This window comes from Ranitomeya imitator, chromosome 1, assembly GCF_032444005.1.
Source record: "Ranitomeya imitator isolate aRanImi1 chromosome 1, aRanImi1.pri, whole genome shotgun sequence".
Classification (NCBI taxonomy): Eukaryota; Metazoa; Chordata; class Amphibia; order Anura; family Dendrobatidae; genus Ranitomeya; species Ranitomeya imitator.
In genome coordinates this window covers 466,931,587-466,952,707 of record NC_091282.1, presented here as the reverse complement: position 1 = coordinate 466,952,707, position 21,121 = coordinate 466,931,587, and the positions used below count along the sequence as shown (strand labels likewise).

The following is a 21,121-nucleotide window of genomic DNA, read 5'->3' as shown; positions in this document are numbered from 1 at the left end:
ACATGTGTATGTTACGTATGTTTGGCTATTTCCTGAAAAAGTAATGCCAAAATTAAGTTTTCTGATTTCCATGACACCAAGTTTAACATTGTTCCATAAAGTTTGGTATGTTTTTGTAATAAACCAAACATGTTATACCTTTAAAAACTGTGTCATGTTTTTGTACCTTTTTAAACACATTTAATTGAAGACACTAGACAATAATTGTTTTTAAACAAATAACAATTTATTTTAACATTTTTCTTTTAATGTAAAATTTTCAAACACAACTTTATTCATAGATCTGTAAATTGTGGGGTGGAGATACTAACGGAGGGGCTGGAAGGTTGGACCACGTCGATAGTGGGGGAAAGCCTAGTGGGTTGGGGTTGATCAGAAGTGGACGGGGGGGGGGGGGGGGGGGGGTAAACATGAGGTTGAGCAGGGATGACAGATTAGGCAGGGGGTGGTGTGGGTTTAGGTGGGAAATTAAATGAGGAAGGAAGATTTAACGGGGAAGGAAACGCTGGGGAGGACATTGGGAATGGGTTGGGAATTGTGACTGGGTTGGGAATTGGGACGGATTTTGGTAGTGGCAGGGATTTTGGAACTGGAAAGGGTTGGTAGGAGAGACAGTGGATGTGTTGGGACGTGTGGGAGCAACTACTGGGGGAGTTGGAGAGGCTTGGGTGATGGCCTGCGCTAGAGCAGCATTGCATTACATGCATTTGCTAGTTAAGAGTTAGCTTTTCCATGCTCCTGAGCATTGATTGGAAAAAAAGGTTATTTGGAGATTGACTTGCATCTGAATGCTGCCTATCCAAACGACTGCTGAGTTCACTGATGCTTTTGTTCACCATGCTGAACCCAGCAGTCACTTGCTCTCCCAAAAGTTTGATAGAGCTCTGGAAGGCTGCATTCAGATGCAAGAACTTGGGAGCATAGCTCCTTTCCTGACCCCTCTGTCGCTGCCGCCCGAACCTAATGGTGTTCTAGAGGTGGCAGGATCAGAGGGGTGAGGTAAAGGGAACGCTAACTCGTCACCAGCAGCTTCATGTAACGAAGTCTGTGATGATGCTCCAGTGCTGGCGGATGTTGATGTGTTTGGGGCTGAGGTACCGGAAGTAAAAGAAGGGTCAGATGAAGGGTCAGAGGGGCGGGCTTACCGACGTGACCCACGGTGGCGGACTCCTGTGGGATCGCTCCAGAGGGGTCCAAGGTAGAAGCAGGCTCCCGAGTGCTGCAGATGGTGCTGTGAAATAAAAGAAAAAATATTAATATCTTTTTATATGAAAAAGTTCTGGCTGAAAAAAAAAAAAATAAGGTTACAAAATGGTGAATTCATAAATAGGATGTGTAATATTCACCTTCTGCTCACCATCGTCGACCGTAGGACCGACAGGGCCCTGTCGTATTTATATTGGCTCCTGCGTCCTCAGGATCCACTTGGGGCCAGCATCTCCTTGTTGAGCTACCTCTTGAAGCAATCCCTGAGTGACCGCCACCGCTTCATAATCCTTTCACCTGTAAAGAGAAGAAAAAAAAATGAGTTAAGTACAACACATTCCGTCCTGCTACCGAAATTACTGAAATGTGAATACTTATGTGCTCGAGTCTGCTACCTTGGTTCGAGGTCCTCCCAGTTATCGACAACGATGAAGCAAACTTGCTCCCAGTGTTGACGTGTAACCCGCTGATCAGCATGGCTGCGGTCAGTCATGTTCCACAGCGGCTCCCGCTCGCGGACCTTTTCTATGAGGCGGTCCACATCTATACCTTCATCCTCACCATTTGAGTCGGGAGCACGCTGTGAACCGTTAAAATATAAGGAAAAAAAATAAAAAATTAGTATACTGCAACACAACACTACCAACACACACACAAAAAAACACCTTACAGTAGGCTGACCGCTGCGGCGATCACGACGCTGACTCTGGGAGCTGCTGGGAGGACCTTCATGGCATTGGCCAGACCGTGCAGCAGACTAAGAAAAACGGAAAAATGAGTAATGTTGGATGTAGGCATATGTTTTATGTGTACTGTCATGTATGATAATCTGTTTTGTATGTGTTGGATACACTGTGATGTGTGAAGCAACTGGTTCGGTACAACTTACATTCTCTGCGCCCGCTCCTAGCGTTTCTCCACCCATCCCGTCTTCTTCTGAGAGGCCCTCGGCTGCTTCAGCCTCCTGTGAAAACATAATTAATGCATATAGTATGAAACCAAATTTTTAACAAAAAATAAAAAAATAAAAATTTTTACATTTCCTCACTACGCTGACGCTGTGAAGGAGGGCTCCCAGAAGAAGACTTTTTGGGGGGTATCTGCAAGTAGAAAGACATTTGTTAGCTACTATACAAATCATATGCCAAGGTTTGTGGCCTATCATACTTACATCAGGAGTACTTTTGGCTGGCTGTGCTGTCTGGTCCGTCTGAGTTTGGCCTGGTACTGCAAGTTGAAAGACACTTGATAACTACTATACAAAATCATATGCCAAGCTTTGTGGTCTATCATACTTACATCAGGAGTACTTTTGGCTGGCTGTGCTGTCTGGTCCGAGTTCGGCTTGGTACTGCAAATAGAAAGACACTTGTTAAAGGGAACCTGTTACCCCGTTTTTTGAGATTGAGCTATAAATACTGTTAAATAGGGCCTGCGCTGTGTGTTCCTATAGTGTATGTAGTGTACCCCGATTCCCCATGTATGCTGAGAAATAACTTACCAAAGTCGCCGTTTTCGCCTGTCAATCAGGCTGGTCAGGTCGGGAGGGCGTGGTGACATCGCTGGTTCTTCCTCAGCTTTACGTTGGTGGCGTAGTGGCGTAGTGGTGAAGACACAGCGCGCGATCTGCGCTGTCATCCCTTTCGTCGGTGGGGGCGGCCATCTTCCTGGGGCCGCGCGTGCGCAGATCGAGTGCTCTGCTGCACGGGGCTTCAGGAAAATGGCCGCGGGATGCCGCGCGTGCGCATTAGAGATCGCGGCGGCCATTTTCCCAAAGCCGAGTTTGCATCTCGGCTTTGGGAAAATGGCCGCCGCGATCTCTAATGCGCACGCGCGGCATCCCGTGGCCATTTTCCTGAAGCCCCGTGCAGCAGAGCACTCGATCTGCGCACGCGCGGCCCCAGGAAGATGGCCGCCCCCACCGACGAAAGGGATGACAGCGCAGATCGCGCGCTGTGTCTTCACCACTACGCCACTACGCCACCAACGTAAAGCTGAGGAAGAACCAGCGATGTCACCAAGCCCTCCCGACCTGACCAGCCTGATTGACAGGCGAAAACGGCGACTTTGGTAAGTTATTTCTCAGCATACATGGGGAATCGGGGTACACTACATACACTATAGGAACACACAGCGCAGGCCCTATTTAACAGTATTTATAGCTCAATCTCAAAAAACGGGGTGACAGGTTCCCTTTAACTACTATACAAATCATATGCGAAGCTTTGTGGTCTATCATACTTACATCAGGAGCACTTTTGGCTGGCTGTGCTGTCTGGTCCGTCCGAGTTTGGCCTGGTACTGCAAGTTGAAAGACACTTGATAACTACTATACAAAATCATATGCCAAGCTTTGTGGTCTATCATACTTACATCAGGAGTACTTTTGGCTGGCTGTGCTGTCTGGTCCGAGTTCGGCCTGGTACTGCAAATAGAAAGACACTTGTTAACTACTATACAAATCATATGCGAAGCTTTGTGGTCTATCATACTTACATCAGGAGTACTTTTGCCTGGCTGTGCTGTCTGGTCCGAGTTCGGCCTGGTACTGCAAATAGAAAGACACTTGTTAACTACCATACAAATCATATGCCAAGCTTTGTGGTCTATCATACTTACATCCGGAGCACTTTTGGCTGGCTGTGCTGTCTGGTCCGTCCGAGTTTGGCCTGGTACTGAAAGTTGAAAGACACTTGATAACTACTATACAAATCATATGCCAAGCTTTGTGGTCTATCATACTTACATCAGGAGTACTTTTGGCTGGCTGTGCTGTCTGGTCCGAGTTCGGCCTGGTACTGCAAGTAGAAAGAAACTTGTTAGCTACTATACAAATCATATGCCAAGCTTTGTGGTCTATCATACTTATATCAGGAGCACTTTTGGCTGGCTGTGCTGTCTGGTCCGGTCCGAGTTTGGCCTGGTACTGCAAGTTGAAAGACACTTGTTAGCTACTATACAAATCATATGCCAAGCATTGTGGTCTTATGTGATTTTAAATGATCCCTTTAAAAAAAAATGGCCAAAATACCCTCCTTCAAATTTAAAATGACTAAACACCGGTAGAAAATGTATTGACCACATAGGATTTTAAATGATCACTTTAAAGGGAACCTGTCACCCCGTTTTTTCAATATGAGCTAAAAATAGCGTTCAATAGGACCTGAGCTGTGCTTTATAATAGTGCCTTTATTATCCCGATTCCCCACCTTTGCTGCCAAAATACCTTAGTAAACTCACCGTTTTCGGCTGTCAATCACCCCGGTGCGGTCCGACGGGCGTTGCCAAATCGCTGTCTCTCCCCCCGCTCCTCGGGGTGTCAGACGTAACTCGATCTGTGAATAGCACAGATCGCGTTAATTTTTTGCGGTTGCGCAGTGCATTAGGCTCTAGCGCATGCACAGTATGTATTGCCCAACTGTCGGCAAAGTATACAATACATCATTGCGCGTGCTTTCACTGTAACCTCTGTGCCCCGGAAGTCTGGATATGCAAATTGTGTTGTCCTGGATGCCGGTAAACTTTTCCTGGGCACACAGGTTGGGGTATGTGCACACGTTGCGGATTCTCTGCGGATCCGCAGCGTTTTTTGCAGTTCAGAAACGCTGCAGATCCGCAATTGATTTACAGTACAATGTAAATCAATGAGAAAAAAAAAATGCTGTGCACACTTTGCGGAGAATCCGCTGCGGAAACACTGCGGTTTAAAAGAAGTAGCATGTCACTTCTTTTTTGTGAATCTGCAGCGTTTTTGTACCCATTCCATTATAGAAACCGCAGGGGTAAAAAACGCAGCAAATACGCAAGAAAACCGCAGCAAAAACGCTGCGGAACCGCACAAAAAACGCAACAAATCCGCAGGTGCGTTTTCTGCCAGGAGAGGCAGAATCCGCACCAGAAATTCCTAAGCCTAATCCGCAACGTGTGCACATAGCCTTACAGTGAAAACTCGCGCATGCACAATGATGTGCTGTATGCTATGCCCACAGTTGAGCAAAGCATAATGCGCAGGCGCAAGATGATACTTTAATGCGCAGGCGCGAAATACAATGCCAAGAAGAAGTTTCTTAGTGAAAAGCCGAAGGTGGGGAGAATCGGAGATTAGCCCACGCCCATCGGACCGGACCGGACCGGGGTGATTGACAGCCGAAAACGGCGAGTTTACTAAGGTATTTTGGCAGCAAAGGGATAATAAATCAGGGGATAATAAAGGCACTATTGTAAAGCACAGTTCAGGCCCTATTGAACGCTATTTTTAGCTCATATTGAAAAAACGGGGTGACAGGTTCCCTTTAAAAAGTTGAAAAAGAGAAAAAAAAATAGCTATTCCAATGTTCCTACACCTTTTATTTTTAGAAATAAACCCTCAACCAACTCTGTATTGCATGTTGTGTGTACAATTTGACATACACCACACTTTTATTACCTTTGTGAAATGATACTACGTACATTTTTAAGAAAATAATTTTAAATTTTTTTTTTTAACATCACAGAGCTACAATGCTCTTTATTTTAAAACAAGCACAAGAATGTAAATGTTGGAAAGAATACAATAAAATTTTTACAAAAGGACAGTCACGCACCACCATTACAAACACACCGACAACACATTTAACACTTGCCACACTACTTTAGAAACACATCACAGTAATAAAATAAAAAAAAAATAAAATAAAATAAATAAAAATGCACACGCACACACAAAAATGGCAGAAATCACACTGGCTGGCAGGACTCACACTGTCAAGCAGGCCTCTGGCTGGACGTTGGCTTGCGGCTGGCCTCTGGCAGGCTGATGGCTGGCTTCAGGCTGGCAGGAGTCTTGCTGGCACATTGAGGAATGAAGCCACAGGCCAGATTTTTATAGATTTGGGGCTGTCTGGCCAATTGGCAACTAAATCCTGATTTGGAGCATGCTCAATGTAAAAAGACGTATTCTGGATTGCGTCATACGACGTGCCACAACGGATCCTGCGTCCACAGGCTTCCATTCTAGCCAACGACGTATGCCGCAGGATGCGTCATGGCACGTTTTTCCACTGCAGACAAAAAAAAATTTCATTGTGCGTTTTTTCCAGACGACGTGTCGCCAAATTCCGCAGGATCCAGTGCACGACGGACTAAACGTGTGTCCATCCGTCGCGATACGTCGCTAATACAAGTCTATGGGAAAATGCAGGATCCAGCAAATTTTTTTGCAGGTTCCTGCATTTGCAAAAATGGACAGATTTTGACGGGAGCTATAAGACGGAAGTGTGAAAGAGGCTTCACTTCTTTGTGGCGCTGAGACAAAGAAAGGGTGCAAAGATGGCATCAAGAAAAGAAAAACTCTGAAAAAAACAGCTTGTGATGGCTTTTTCATGAGGGAAAATGCTCAGAAACCTAGAAAACTCTGATCTGATCTGTCCTGGGCTTTTCAATGTCTCAGGTTTCTAAGAACGAGCAGTTATTAGCACGTGTCGCCCACTTGTCTCACGGTTTCCGCTGGGAAGACATTCTCTACTTTGCAACAAAAGTTAGTGGAAAGTACTCAACCAAGAAGAAAAAAAATAGGCCATGAAACAGGGATCACCAAGGACATGGATTGACAAAAAGAATTTTAGGATTGGAGGGTATTCAACCCAACATCAGGGGGGTGACATTAAAATGGATTTTTGATTTGAACTGTGTGTCTCCGTTTGGCCTCAATGAGGACTTAGGGTATGTGCACATGTTGTGGATTCTGTGCGGATCCGCGTTTTTTTGCGGTGCAGAAACGCTGCAGATCCGCAATTGATTTACAGTACAATGTAAATCAATGAGAAAAAAAAAAGCTGTGCACACTTTGCGGAAAATCCGCTGCGGAAACGCTGCGGTTTAAAAGAAGTAACATGTCACTTCTTTTTTGCGAATCTGCAGCGTTTTTGTACCCATTCCATTATAGAAATTCACAGGGGTAAAAAACACAGCAAATCTGCAAAAAAAAACGCAGCAAAAACGCCAAAAAACACTGCGGATCCGCACAAAATCCGCAGCTGCGTTTTCTGCCAGGAGAGGCAGAATCCGCACCAGAAATTCCTAAGGCTAATCCGCAACATGTGCACATAGCCTTACTGTTTACTGGGTTTTATAAACAGACCTAAGGGACCTTTTTTTCCCCTATATGTACAGAGTATCATATTCCAATTACTCTCAAGTGTTTCCAAAATGTTATGGTTTCTACTTTCTAGAGCCAAAATGTATTTCTTCATTTTGGGGCACATGTATGTTAATATGTTTTCAATGTTACCTGCTTAGGGAATCCTAGTTTGGATTGTGACCCTATATGGACAGCATATTATCAATTCTTTCCCGACTTCCCAAAGGGTCTACTCTATAGAGACGTGTATTACATCAGTTATTTTATAAATGGTAGCTGGGTGTGGCATTGATAAGTTTGTCCGGTTTAAGGTTCAAGTTGAGGACTTCTTGTTGGAGTTGGTCATATTGATATAGGGATATATGTAGTCCTTTCTTATTGTAATTGCTGTGCCCCATACGGATGTTATAACAAGTGAGGTACATTGCTCTTGAGTTTCCCCTATGGATATTTATTGGGAATAAATCCTTTCTATGGTCCACACCATACTCTGCAACCATGTTAGTTTTTGCACTGATGAGAGCAGTTCCAAACATGGACTGAGCATTGGTGTACACTGCGGCGCTATGTATTACTGTACGAGGGGCGATCCAAAAGTAATGATAATCAATACTAAACACAATGAATATAGTCAAAAATTTTTTTTATTTTTTTACATAGTCTCCTATCAAGTCTATACATTTAGTCCATCTCTTTTCCAAACTTAGAATTCCCTTAGAAAAAAATTCTTGATCTTGACCCTCAAAAAAATCCCCAACAGCGGTTATCACGTCGCTATTGTCGTCAAATTTCTTGCCCCGGAGGTGTTCCTTGAGTCGAGGAAAGAGAAAGAAGTCACTGGGGGCTACATCTGGCCAATAGGGGGGGTGTTCCACCAGTTCAAAGCCCGCTTCTTGAACGGTAGCCATGGCAACAGCAGCTTTGTGAGCCGGCGCGTTATCTTGGTGAAACAGCACTCCAGCCCACAGTTTGCCACGCCTTTTCTCCTTGATAGCCTCCCGCAATCTTCTTATTTGTTCTGCGTAGTAGGAGCCCGTAATAGTGGCTCCCTTCTCCAAATAGTCCACCATAATAATTCCTTCATCGTCCCAAAAAACGGACGCCATAACCTTCCCTGCTGAGCTTGACACTTTGAATTTCTTCGGCGTTGGTTCGTCGGCTCGTTTCCACGTCATCGATTGTTGTTTAGTTTCGGGATCAAAGTGGTGGATCCAGGTCTCGTCCATGGTCAAAAAACGTGACAAAAAATTTTCCTTGTCTGCTTGGAACTTTTCGAGATTTGCTATTGAAATGTCAACTCGTTTCTTCTTTTGCTCGTCGGTTAACATTTTTGGCACCCAACACGCGGAGACCTTTCTCATATGCAATTATTTTGCAAGTACGAAAATAGAGGAAAAAACGTGGCAACACTCACCGATCCTGTGAAGCAGATTGTGTCTTTTATTCAAGCAATGATGAGACCGTGTTCACGACTCGGGGGAGAAAAACATACAAGAGGTGAGCGGGGAGAGGACAACAGCCGTTTCGCGCCCACACCGGCGCTTCTACGGGTCCCGCTTCTACGGGTCTATTTTCGTATTGGTACACTTTTGCTGTGTTTTCAAATGTGAGCACCTCCCTGGACTTTCTGAGCTCAGTAGTTCCTCTAGTGATCCCACTATTACTTCTTGTCATCGGGCTGTGCTGCTCTTTCTATTTCTATATTTTGGAATTATTTTGCAAGGATTCTTTGAATACTGCCATATGAGATCCCTGTGACCTCAGCTACATGCCTGATAGTCACTCTTCGATCTGCCAATACAACTTCTTCAACTTTTTTCACATTTTCTTCATTGAGGGACGTGGATGGGCGTCCTTCACGATGTTCATTTTCCGTCGATGTTCTTCCCAGCTTAAATTCCTTGGCCCAGCGTGCAACTGTGGAATATGGAGGAGAAGAGTCCCCCAATGTTTCCACCAAGTCGCTGTGTATGTCTTTGGTAGTCATTTTTTTCAAGCAGAGGCATTTGATGACAGCTCTGAGCTCGTTTTTTTCCATTTTGATGTTCACTCCTCGGCAGTTCATATTCAAATGAATGTAGCTCCCGGGAATCGTGGTCTATTTAAGTAATTTTTTTTTCCTGGACTAGTGGGTACCTAAGAGAGAAGAAAACATTTTATTTTAATTTCTGTGTGCAATAGAAATAACCGATTATCGTTACTTTTGGATCGCCCCTCGTATGTACCATGCTTTTGCTATGCCTGAACACTGCTATGTGTGCGCTGTTATTTGTATATCGGAATAACTAGTTCAGTCAATACGCAGGCATCGCTGCACAGTTTGGGCGTCATCCGTGAAACTTAAAAGCATTTTGTTTTTCTTATAGTTGGACACTATTGCATGCGTATTTCTTTGAGTTTATTGGTAACGGATTAGGTCTATAAGTCATTTCTTCTTTGTGCCCTTTATTGATGGGGCAATAATAGAGGTGTATGGTTTTTGGTATTTCCCATGTACATACTTCCACATCATGTTTTAGAACTACACAAGCTTTTTCAACGCTGTTTTGCATTGCTCTATAGTGTTTTGGAATCACACACGTTTTTATGCACAGCTGTGAGGCGCTTATACTCTTTGCTCTAAATATTGATTGAGCATGGATGTAGACTGGGGCGCCACGTATGATGGTGTACACACTATGCGTTTGTGCGGTTTAAACACTCCTGCGCATGCGCCGTTTGCTGTGTACTGGAACAATGTGGTGAATCAGAGCGCATTCGCTGTTACTTAATTTGAGCGTCGTCCGGGAAACATTAACCGAGTGACGTTGAGAGTAAAACTAATCCCAAACTGTTCTTCAACTATATCAATAGTAAAAGAATAAAAACTGAAAATGTAGGCCCCTTAAAAAATAGTGAGGAAAGAATGGTTGTAGATGACGAGGAAAAAGCTAACATATTAAACACCTTCTTCTCCACGGTATTCACGGTGGAAAATGAAATGCTAGGTGAAATCCCAAGAAACAATGAAAACCCTATATTAAGGGTCACCAATCTAACCCAAGAAGAGGTGCGAAACCGGCTAAATAAGATTAAAATAGATAAATCTCCGGGTCCGGATGGCATACACCCACGAGTACTAAGAGAACTAAGTAATGTAATAGATAAACCATTATTTCTTATTTTTAGGGACTCTATAGCGACAGGGTCTGTTCCGCAGGATTGGCGCATAGCAAATGTGGTGCCAATATTCAAAAAGGGCTCTAAAAGTGAACCTGGAAATTATAGGCCAGTAAGTCTAACCTCTATTGTTGGTAAAATATTTGAAGGGTTTCTGAGGGATGTTATTCTGGATTATCTCAATGAGAATAACTGTTTAACTCCATATCAGCATGGGTTTATGAGAAATCGCTCCTGTCAAACCAATCTAATCAGTTTTTATGAAGAGGTAAGCTATAGGCTGGACCACGGTGAGTCATTGGACGTGGTATATCTCGATTTTTCCAAAGCGTTTGATACCGTGCCGCACAAGAGGTTGGTACACAAAATGAGAATGCTTGGTCTGGGGGAAAATGTGTGTAAATGGGTTAGTAACTGGCTTAGTGATAGAAAGCAGAGGGTGGTTATAAATGGTATAGTCTCTAACTGGGTCGCTGTGACCAGTGGGGTACCGCAGGGGTCAGTATTGGGACCTGTTCTCTTCAACATATTCATTAATGATCTGGTAGAAGGTTTACACAGTAAAATATCGATATTTGCAGATGATACAAAACTATGTAAAGCAGTTAATACAAGAGAAGATAGTATTCTGCTACAGATGGATCTGGATAAGTTGGAAACTTGGGCTGAAAGGTGGCAGATGAGGTTTAACAATGATAAATGTAAGGTTATACACATGGGAAGAAGGAATCAATATCACCATTACACACTGAATGGGAAACCACTGGGTAAATCTGACAGGGAGAAGGACTTGGGGATCCTAGTTAATGATAAACTTACCTGGAGCAGCCAGTGCCAGGCAGCAGCTGCCAAGGCAAACAGGATCATGGGGTGCATTAAAAGAGGTCTGGATACACATGATGAGAGCATTATACTGCCTCTGTACAAATCCCTAGTTAGACCGCTCATGGAGTACTGTGTCCAGTTTTGGTCACCGGTGCTCAGGAAGGATATAATGGAACTAGAGAGAGTACAAAGGAGGGCAACAAAATTAATAAAGGGGATGGGAGAACTACAATACCCAGATAGATTAGCGAAATTAGGATTATTTAGTCTAGAAAAAAGACGACTGAGGGGCGATCTAATAACCATGTATAAGTATATAAGGGGACAATACAAATATCTCGCTGAGGATCTGTTTATACCAAGGAAGGTGACGGGCACAAGGGGGCATTCTTTGCGTCTGGAGGAGAGAAGGTTTTTCCATCAACATAGAAGAGGATTCTTTACTGTTAGGGCAGTGAGAATCTGGAATTGCTTGCCTGAGGAGGTGGTGATGGCGAACTCAGTCGAGGGGTTCAAGAGAGGCCTGGATGTCTTCCTGGAGCAGAACAATATTGTATCATACAATTAGGTTCTGTAGAAGGACGTAGATCTGGGGATTTATTATGATGGAATATAGGCTGAACTGGATGGACAAATGTCTTTTTTCGGCCTTACTATGTTACTATGTTCTTCCTGAATGTGGACGCTAACGCATGCTCACTTCGAGGCGCTCATGGCCTGTATGGATGGCATTTTGCCTTTAGCGTGCTCCACGTGGTTTAGGTAAGCAGCACCGCTGCACTGAATTTTCTAATCAAATATGTGTATAAAACAGCAGGGGCTCTATGCGGTCATAACCCCTGACGAAGCCACTGCTTAGTGGCGACACGCGTTGGGCTTCCGCTCCTCCTTGTGCCTGACTCTTACGGGATTAGGTTATTATACCTGGCTGTCTCATGATATTGCAAAGGGTTGGTCATTTCGATTGGCATCTCCAGCATGCATTAGCTTAGTTTAAACTTTGCTGTGCACTGGCATTACTGCTCTCGTACCATTATTGATATGGCTATTGTGGCTAGTAGATAACTTTGGCTCAAAAGGGTTATTTCTTATTTATATTTTGTGTTTAATAATCTTTGTGCATTAACATCACCATGTCTTGTATCTGGCTATTGTGGCAGAAGGTTACCAGGGCAGGTGCCCTGGTCTCCTTATTTTTGCTCCTCCTCTATAGTGTATTGCCCGTCCTATATATTGCACTCTTATTTATAGATTTTCTGTATTGATGGGCATACTGTTATTGCAGTTTGGGGATTTTACAGCAAAGAGGGCATTTATATATCTACCTTAGAGCTTGTATCAGCTTTTATGTTTGCACATACAGAGTACGGTACTGTGGTTATGCCACCGATATGCTGTTCATATAGATGTCCAATCTAAGGGTATTTGTCCGGTTATACTCACATATCCTCTATTTGGGGCTTTGTTTTGTACAAGGTGTCCCTGTGAACCCTTTTTAAATGTTTTGTGAGTTTAACTATAATAAAAGTTGCTATATTTGTTGCCAATCCATGTCCCTGGTGATCCCCGTTTCATGGCCTATTCTTTTTCTTCTTGGTTGAGTACTATACGTTCTTCGTAGGTCAAGGTTAGGATCCCACAATAATAATAATAATAATAATTTTTATTTATATAGCGCCAACATATTCCGCAGCGCTTTACAAATTACAGAGGGGACTTGTACAGACAATAGACATTACAGCATAACAGAAATACAGTTCAAAACAGATACCAGGAGGAATGAGGGCCCTGCTCGCAAGCTTACAAACTATGAGGAAAAGGGGAGACACGAGAGGTGGATGGTAACAATTGCTTTAGTTATTCGGACCAGCCATAGTGTAAGGCTCAGGTGTTCATGTAAAGCTGCATGAACCAGTTAACTGCCTAAGTATGTAGCAGTACAGACACAGAGGGCTATTAACTGCATAAAGTGAATGAGAACATGATGCGAGGAACCTGATAGTTTTTTAGTTTTTTTTTTTTTTTATAAATAGGCCACACAGGGATAGTTAGGTTAACCCCTTCATGACCCAGCCTATTTTGACCTTAAAGACCTTGCCGTTTTTTGCAATTCTGACCAGTGTCCCTTTATGAGGTAATAACTCAGGAACGCTTCAACGGATCCTAGCGGTTCTGAGATTGTTTTTTCGTGACATATTGGGCTTCATGTTAGTTGTAAATTTAGGTCAATAAATTCTGCGTTTATTTGTGATAAAAACGGAAATTTGGTGAAAATTTTGAAAATTTCGCAATTTTCACATTTTGAATTTTTATTCTGTTAAACCAGAGAGATATGTGACACAAAATAGTTAATAAATAACATTTCCCACATGTTTACTTTACATCAGCACAATTTTGGAAACAAAATTTTTTTTTGTTAGGAAGTTATAAGGGTTAAAATTTGACCAGCGATTTGTCATTTTTACAACGAAATTTACAAAACCATTTTTTTTAGGGACCACCTCATATTTGAAGTCAGTTTGAGGGGTCTATATGGCTGAAAATACCCAAAAGTGACACCATTCTAAAAACTGCACCCCTCAAGGTACTCAAAACCACATTCAAGAAGTTTATTAACCCTTCAGGTGCTTCACAGCAGCAGAAGCAACATGGAAGGAAAAAATGAACATTTAACTTTTTAGTCACAAAAATTATCTTTTAGCAACAATTTTTTTATTTTCCCAATGGTAAAAGGAGAAACTGAACCACGAAAGTTGTTGTCCAATTTGTCCTGAGTACGCTGATACCTCATATGTGGGGGTAAACCACTGTTTGGGCGCACGGCAGGGCTTGGAAGGGAAGGAGCGCCATTTGACTTTTTGAATCAAAAATTGGCTCCACTCTTTAGCGGACACCATGTCACGTTTGGAGAGCCCCCGTGTGCCTAAAAATTGGAGCTCCCCCACAAGTGACCCCATTTTGGAAACTAGACGCCCCAAGGAACTTATCTAGATGCATAGTGAGCACTTTGAACCCCCAGGTGCTTCACAAATTGATCCGTAAAAATGAAAAAGTACTTTTTTTTCACAAAAAAATTCTTTTAGCCTCAATTTTTTCATTTTCACATGGGCAACAGGATAAAATGGATCCTAAAATGTGTTGGGCAATTTCTCCTGAGTACGCCGATACCTCATATGTGGGGGTAAACCACTGTTTGGGCACATGGTAAGGCTCGGAAGGGAAGGAGCGCCATTTGACTTTTTGAATGAAAAATTATTTCCATCGTTAGCGGACACCATGTCGCGTTTGGAGAGCCCCCGTGTGCCTATGCATTGGAGCTCCCCCACAAGTGACCCCATTTTGGAAACTAGACCCCCCAAGGAACTTATCTAGATGCATATTGAGCACTTTAAACCCCCAGGTGCTTCACAGAAGTTTATAACGCAGAGCCATGAAAATAAAAAATAATTTTTCTTTCCTCAAAAATGATTTTTTAGCCTGGAATTTCCTATTTTGCCAAGGATAATAGGAGAAATTGGACCCCAAATATTGTTGTCCAGTTTGTCCTGAGTACGCTGATACCCCATATGTGGGGGTAAACCACTGTTTGGGCGCACGGCAGGGCTCGGAAGGGATGGCACGCCATTTGGCTTTTTAAATGGAAAATTAGCTCCACACCATGTCACGTTTGGAGAGCCCCTGTGTGCCTAAACATTGGAGATTCCCCAGAAATGACCCAATTTTGGAAACTAGACCCCCAAAGGAACTAATCTAGATGTGTGGTGAGGACTTTGAACCCCCAGGTGCTTCACAGAAGTTTATAACGCAGAGCCATGAAAATAAAAAAAAAATTATTTTCTCAAAAATGATCTTTTAGCCTGCAATTTTTTATTTTACAAAGGGTAACAGGAGAAATTTGACCCCAAAAGTTGTTGTCCAGTTTCTCCTGAGTACGCTGATACCCCATATGTGGGGGTAAACCACTGTTTGGGCACATGCCGGGGCTCGGAAGTGAAGTAGTGACGTTTTGAAATGCAGACTTTGATGGAATGCTCTGCGGGCGTCACGTTGCGTTTGCAGAGCCCCTGATGTGCCTAAACAGTAGAAACCCCCCACAAGTGACCCCATTTTGGAAACTAGACCCCGAAAGGAACTTATCTAGATGTGTGGTGAGCACTTTGAACCCCCAAGTGCTTCATACAAGTTTATAATGCAGAGCCGTGAAAATAATAAATACGTTTTCTTTCCTCAAAAATAATTATTTAGCCCAGAATTTTTTATTTTCCCAAGGGTTACAGGAGAAATTGGACCCCAAAAGTTGTTGTCCAGTTTCTCCTGAGTACGCTGATACCCCATGTGTGGGGGTAAACCACTGTTTGGGCACACGTCGGGGCTCAGAAGGGAAGTAGTGACTTTTGAAATGCAGACTTTGATGGAATGGTCTGCGGGCGTCACATTGCGTTTGCAGAGCCCCTGGTGTGCCTAAACAGTAGAAACCCCCCACAAGTGACCACATTTTAGAAACTAGACCCCCCAAGGAACTTATCTAGATATGTGGTGAGCACTTTGAACCCCCAAGTGCTTCACAGACGTTTACAACGCAGAGCCGTGAAAATAAAAAATCATTTTTCTTTCCTCAAAAATGATGTTTTAGCAAGCATTTCTTTATTTTCACAAGGGTAACAGGAGAAATTGGACCCCAGTAATTGTTGCGCAGTTTGTCCTGAGTATGCTGGTACCCCATATGTGGGGGTAAACCACTGTTTGGGTGCACGTCGGGTCTCGGAAGTGAGGGAGCACCATTTGACTTTTTGAATACAAGATTGGCTGGAATCAATGGTGGCGCCATGTTGCGTTTGGAGACCCCCTGATGTGCCTAAACAGTGGAAACCCCTCAATTCTAACTCCAACACTAACCCCCCCACACCCCTAACCCTTATCCCAACTGTAGCCGTAACCCTAATCACAACCCTAACCCCAACACACCCGTAACCCCAACACACCCCTAACCCTAACCACAACCCTAATTCCAACCCAACCCTAGCCCTAAGGCTATGTGCCAACGTTGCGGATTCGTATGAGATTTTTCAGCACCATTTTTGAAAAATCCGCGGGTAAAAGGCACTGCGTTTTACCTGCGGATTTACCGCGGATTTCCAGTGTTTTTTGTCCAGATTTCACCTGCGGATTCCTATTGAGGAACAGGTGTAAAACGCTGCGGAATCCGCACAAAGAATTGACATGCTGCGGAAAATACAACGCAGCGTTCCCGCGCGGTATTTTCCGCACCATGGGCACAGCGGATTTGGCTTTCCATATGTTTACATGGTACTGTAAACCTGATGGAACTCTGCTGCGGATCCGCAGCGGCCAATCCGCACCGTGTGCACATAGCCTAATTCTAAAGGTATGTGCACACGCTGCGGAAAACGCTGCGGATCCGCAGCAGTTTCCCATGAGTTTACAGTTCAATGCAAACCTATGGAAAAAAAAATCGCTGTACACATGCTGCAGAAAAACTGCACGGAAACGCAGCGGTTTACATTCCGCAGCATGTCACTTCTTTCTGCGGATTCCGCAGCGGTTTTACAACTGCTCAAATAGAAAATCGCAATTGTAAAACCGCAGTGAAATGCGCAGAAAAAACATGGTAAATCCGCGATAAATCCGCAGCGGTTTAGCACTGCGGATTTATAAAATCCGCTGCGGAAAAATCCGCAGAGGACCAGAATACGTGTGCACATACCGAAACCCTAACCCTAACCCTAACCCGAGTTCTTACCCCAACCTTAGTGGAAAAAAAAAAATTTTTTATTTTTTTTTATTGTCCCTACCTATGGGGGTGACAAAGGGGGGGGGGGGGTCATTTACTTTTTTTTTTTATTTTGATCACTGAGATATAACCTATCTCAGTGATCAAAATTAACTCTGGAACGAATCTGCCGGCCGGCAGATTCGGCCGGCAGATTCGGCGGGCGCACTGCACATGCGCCCGCCATTTTGGAAGATGGCGGCGCCCAGGAAAGAAGACGGACGGTCCCCGGGAGGCCAGGTAAGTATAAGGGGGGGAGATCAGGGCACGGGGGGGGGGGGGGCGTCGGAGCACGAGGGGGTGGATCGGAACACGGGGGGGTGGATTGGAGCACGGAGTGGGGGATCGCTGTGCGGGCGGGTGGATCGGAGCACGGGGGGGGGGGGATCGCTGTGCGGGGGGGGATCGGAGTGCGGGGGGGTTTGATTGGAGCACGGGGGGTGTGATTGGAGCACGGGGGAGCGGGCAGGAGGACGGGGGAGCGGAGCACAGGACCGAGGGGAGCAGACCACAGATCGGGGGGCTGGGGGGGGGGGGCGATCGGAGGAGTGGGGTGGGTGCACATTAGTGTTTCCAGCCATGGCCGATGATATTGCAGCATCGGCCATGGCTGGATTGTAATATTTCACCATTTTTTTAGGTGAAATATTACAAATCGCTCTGATTGGCAGTTTCACTTTCAACAGCCAATCAGAGCGATCGTAGCCACGAGGGGGTGAAGCCACCCCCCCTGGGCTAAACTACCACTCCCCCTGTCCCTGCAGATCGGGTGAAATGGGAGTTAACCCTTTCACCCGATCTGCAGGGACGCGATCTTTCCACGACGCATATGCTGCGTCATGGGTCGGAATGGCACCGACTTTCATGACGCAGCGTATGCGTCAAAGGTCGGGAAGGGGTTAATGCATTGAGGCGGTAGGCCAGTCTGAACAAATGAGTTTTTAGGGCACGCTTAAAACTGTGGGGATTGGGGATTAATCGTATTAACCTAGGTAGTGCATTCCAAAGAATCGGCGCAGCACGTGTAAAGTCTTGGAGACGGGAGTGGGAGGTTCTGATTATTGAGGATGCTAACCTGAGGTCATTAGCAGAGCGGAGGGCACGGGTAGGGTGGTAGACTGAGACCAGAGAGGAGATGTAGGGTGGTGCTGAGCCATGGAGTGCTTTGTGGATGAGGGTAGTAGTTTTGTACTGGATTCTGGAGTGGATGGGTAACCAGTGTAATGACTGGCACAAGGTAGAGGCATCGGTGTAACGGTTGGTGAGGAATATGATCCTGGCAGCAGCATTCAGGACAGATTGGAGCAGGGAAAGTTTGGTAAGAGGGAGGCATCCCATTATCTACTTGTCTGTGGTGCCCCCTTAAACATATATTAAAAGTTAGTGGAAAGCTCAGTAGGTGCCTGCACAGCTCCTGGAACATTTTGCCATAATTTTTGCAGAATAAAAGAGAAGTTAGGCATGTCCTTATTATTCATAGCAGTGACTAGATCACAAAACCCTCAAAAAAAAAAATAAAACCTGCGAGAAACTTCCCACAGAAACACGAAGCCTCCTGTTCTCGTTGCCCATAGCAACCAGACTCCAGCAAGAAGCCACCTAACACCGGCCTGGTAACTGGGGGCATCAGGGTCACCCGTGCTTCAGCGTCCATATACACAGAGGGGCACAGCATTGCCAGAGGCTGCAGAAAACAAAGCTGCTTTGTGCAGCACAGGACCCCCTATTGTATACACAGCAGTAAGTCAGCCCGCCAGCCTACCATTCATTCCCTGAGAGGGAGGGGAGAGCCGGGCTGCACCACTCTGATAAAATAGGGGCTCACCAATTGTGCATTCGGGGTGTCCGCTCACAGACTGGCTGACGTTACGCCGGGACACTCGGTGAGGCAGACCGACGCGCCGCCGCCTGAACACTGAGGCCTATGGGAGCTGCGCCGCCGCTGGCAGTTTTGGCGGGAGCGGAGTGCGTGTGTTCCTCCCCCGTGTAGCTGGTGAGGAGACTGGAGGAGGGGACATAGCTGGCGGCAGAGGGAGCAGGAGGCTGCGAGCAATAACAACACCAGAGGTAAGACTGTCCTCTGCCATGACACTGAGCACGGCTCCAGCAGCCATGATGTCCCCATTACCTCATGCTCTCCCTGGTATTAATAGCCGCAGTGTGGAGCTGAGGGAGGCTGGTGGTCGGCTCAGTGCGCCGCCGCTCCATGCTGTGTGAGCCCAGGGCACAGCTACTGGGACAATTGGAAGCTCGGGGCTGTTATTATGGTGTGGCTGCATGCCCCTCTGTGCCCGCGGCCCCATGCCAGCTTTGTCTTATCGGGGCTGCATGGCATCTGATGTTGCCACCATTCATTCAGAAGGGGGTGTGTCTGCTTTGTGTGCAGTGTGCTGGCGTGCGTGAGTGCGGTTCGCTGGCGTGTGCGCGTGAGTGCGGTTCGCTGGCGTGCGCGAGTGCGGTTCGCTGGCATGCGCGCGCGAGTGCGGTTCGCTGGCATGCGCGCGCGAGTGCGGTTCGCTGGCATGCGCGCGCGAGTGCGGTTCGCTGGCATGCGCGCGCGAGTGCGGTTCGCTGGCATGCGCGCGCGAGTGCGGTTCGCTGGCATGCGCGCGCGAGTGCGGTTCGCTGGCATGCGCGCGCGAGTGCGGTTCGCTGGCATGCGCGCGCGAGTGCGGTTCGCTGGCATGCGCGCGCGAGTGCGGTTCGCTGGCATGCGCGCGCGAGTGCGGTTCGCTGGCATGCGCGCGCGAGTGCGGTTCGCTGGCATGCGCGCGCGAGTGCGGTTCGCTGGCATGCGCGCGCGAGTGCGGTTCGCTGGCATGCGCGCGCGAGTGCGGTTCGCTGGCATGCGCGCGCGAGTGCGGTTCGCTGGCATGCGCGCGCGAGTGCGGTTCGCTGGCATGCGCGCGCGAGTGCGGTTCGCTGGCATGCGCGCGCGAGTGCGGTTCGCTGGCATGCGCGCGCGAGTGCGGTTCGCTGACGTGCGTGAGTGCGGTACGCTGGCGTGCGTGAGCGCGGTTCGCTGGCGTGCGTGAGCGCAGTGTGCTGGCATGCGTAAGCGTGGTTTGCTGGCGTGTGCATCTGAGTGGCTCGCTGGCGTGCGCATGCGTGAGTGGCTCACTAGTGTGCGTGCGCGAGTGGGGTTCGCGTGCATGAGTAGCTCACTAGTGTGCACGAGTGGGGCTCGCTGGCGCACGTGTGGATGTGTGGCTCCTGTGTGTAGCATTGTAGCTGGTGCTGTGATTAGTTGCTATGGGTAACAAGGCCATTCAAGACAGATTAGGGCAAGAGAGAAACTTAGTTGCCCATAGCAACCAGTTTCTGCCCATCTTTAATTTGTGAAGGGATTCTGACAATGGAAATTGAGCTGTGATTGGTTGTTATGGGCTACAGACAATCCTTTTTAAATTTGCCCCAATGTTTCTCAACCGCCCTCTGCTGCCAGTTTCGCGCACACTTTTCTTACCAACCCTATGTGATCTCATGGGCTGCAGCGTGTTTTCACTCCCGAGTGCGATCAAACAATACATTGGCTCACTCTCAGACCAATGTTATTCTATGGAGCTGTGACATGTCCGATCTTTTATTTATTTATTTTTACTCTGGCTGTGTGTGAGGATTAAAATCACTGCATTCCCGAGTTTGATGCAATATTCAAATCACACTCGGCCATGCAAGTCTGAGTTTGTAGAAATCAATTGACTGCAATCGGATGACATGGGGAAATTTTGTTCTCCATCTTCTAACAGTGCACTCCAATTCTCAAATTAGATCACACTATGCTGATACTCTGATCATACTCAATTACAAGTTTGATCAGAGTGTGATTTCCATAATTGTCCAGATTCTCTCTGATGAGAGAAATTACGGTCATATTTCCAGGTACATTAAAAATACTGCATCAAGGCAACAACAGTTGCATTTTGGATATAGAGCTGTCCTTAATGATATTATAAGCTCTATATCCAAAGTGTATCAACTTATGCAGTATTTTGCATGTACCTGGAACCCTTTAAGCTGTG

The 21,121-nt window shown here is 45.9% G+C and overlaps 2 protein-coding genes across 7 annotated transcripts in view; one reads left to right on the top strand and one right to left on the bottom strand.

Moving 5' to 3' along the window:
- Positions 1–300: 300 nt before the first annotated feature.
- Positions 301–20,973, bottom strand: LOC138672652 (uncharacterized). Its single transcript, XM_069760874.1, has 12 exons — positions 20,889–20,973; positions 18,925–18,947; positions 4,072–4,132; positions 3,953–4,004; positions 3,580–3,631; positions 3,452–3,507; positions 2,506–2,557; positions 2,378–2,433; positions 2,255–2,306; positions 2,096–2,170; positions 1,347–1,963; positions 301–1,231 (listed from the first exon to the last, which is right to left on the bottom strand). Exons 1-11 carry the CDS (start codon positions 20,971–20,973, stop codon positions 1,598–1,600), a joined length of 930 nt encoding a protein of 309 aa, XP_069616975.1. The 3' UTR covers positions 301–1,231; positions 1,347–1,597.
- Positions 18,666–21,121, top strand: part of PSIP1 (PC4 and SRSF1 interacting protein 1) — a 221,445-nt gene continuing 218,989 nt past the window's right edge. Inside the window, exon 1 of one of the 6 annotated variants that reach the window (XM_069765186.1) lies at positions 18,666–19,166. The gene's annotated coding sequence lies outside the window, so the exon portion shown is untranslated. The remainder of the gene's footprint in view (positions 19,167–21,121) is intronic. The other 5 variants (XM_069765205.1, XM_069765216.1, XM_069765225.1 and 2 more) reach the window with 5 other exon arrangements.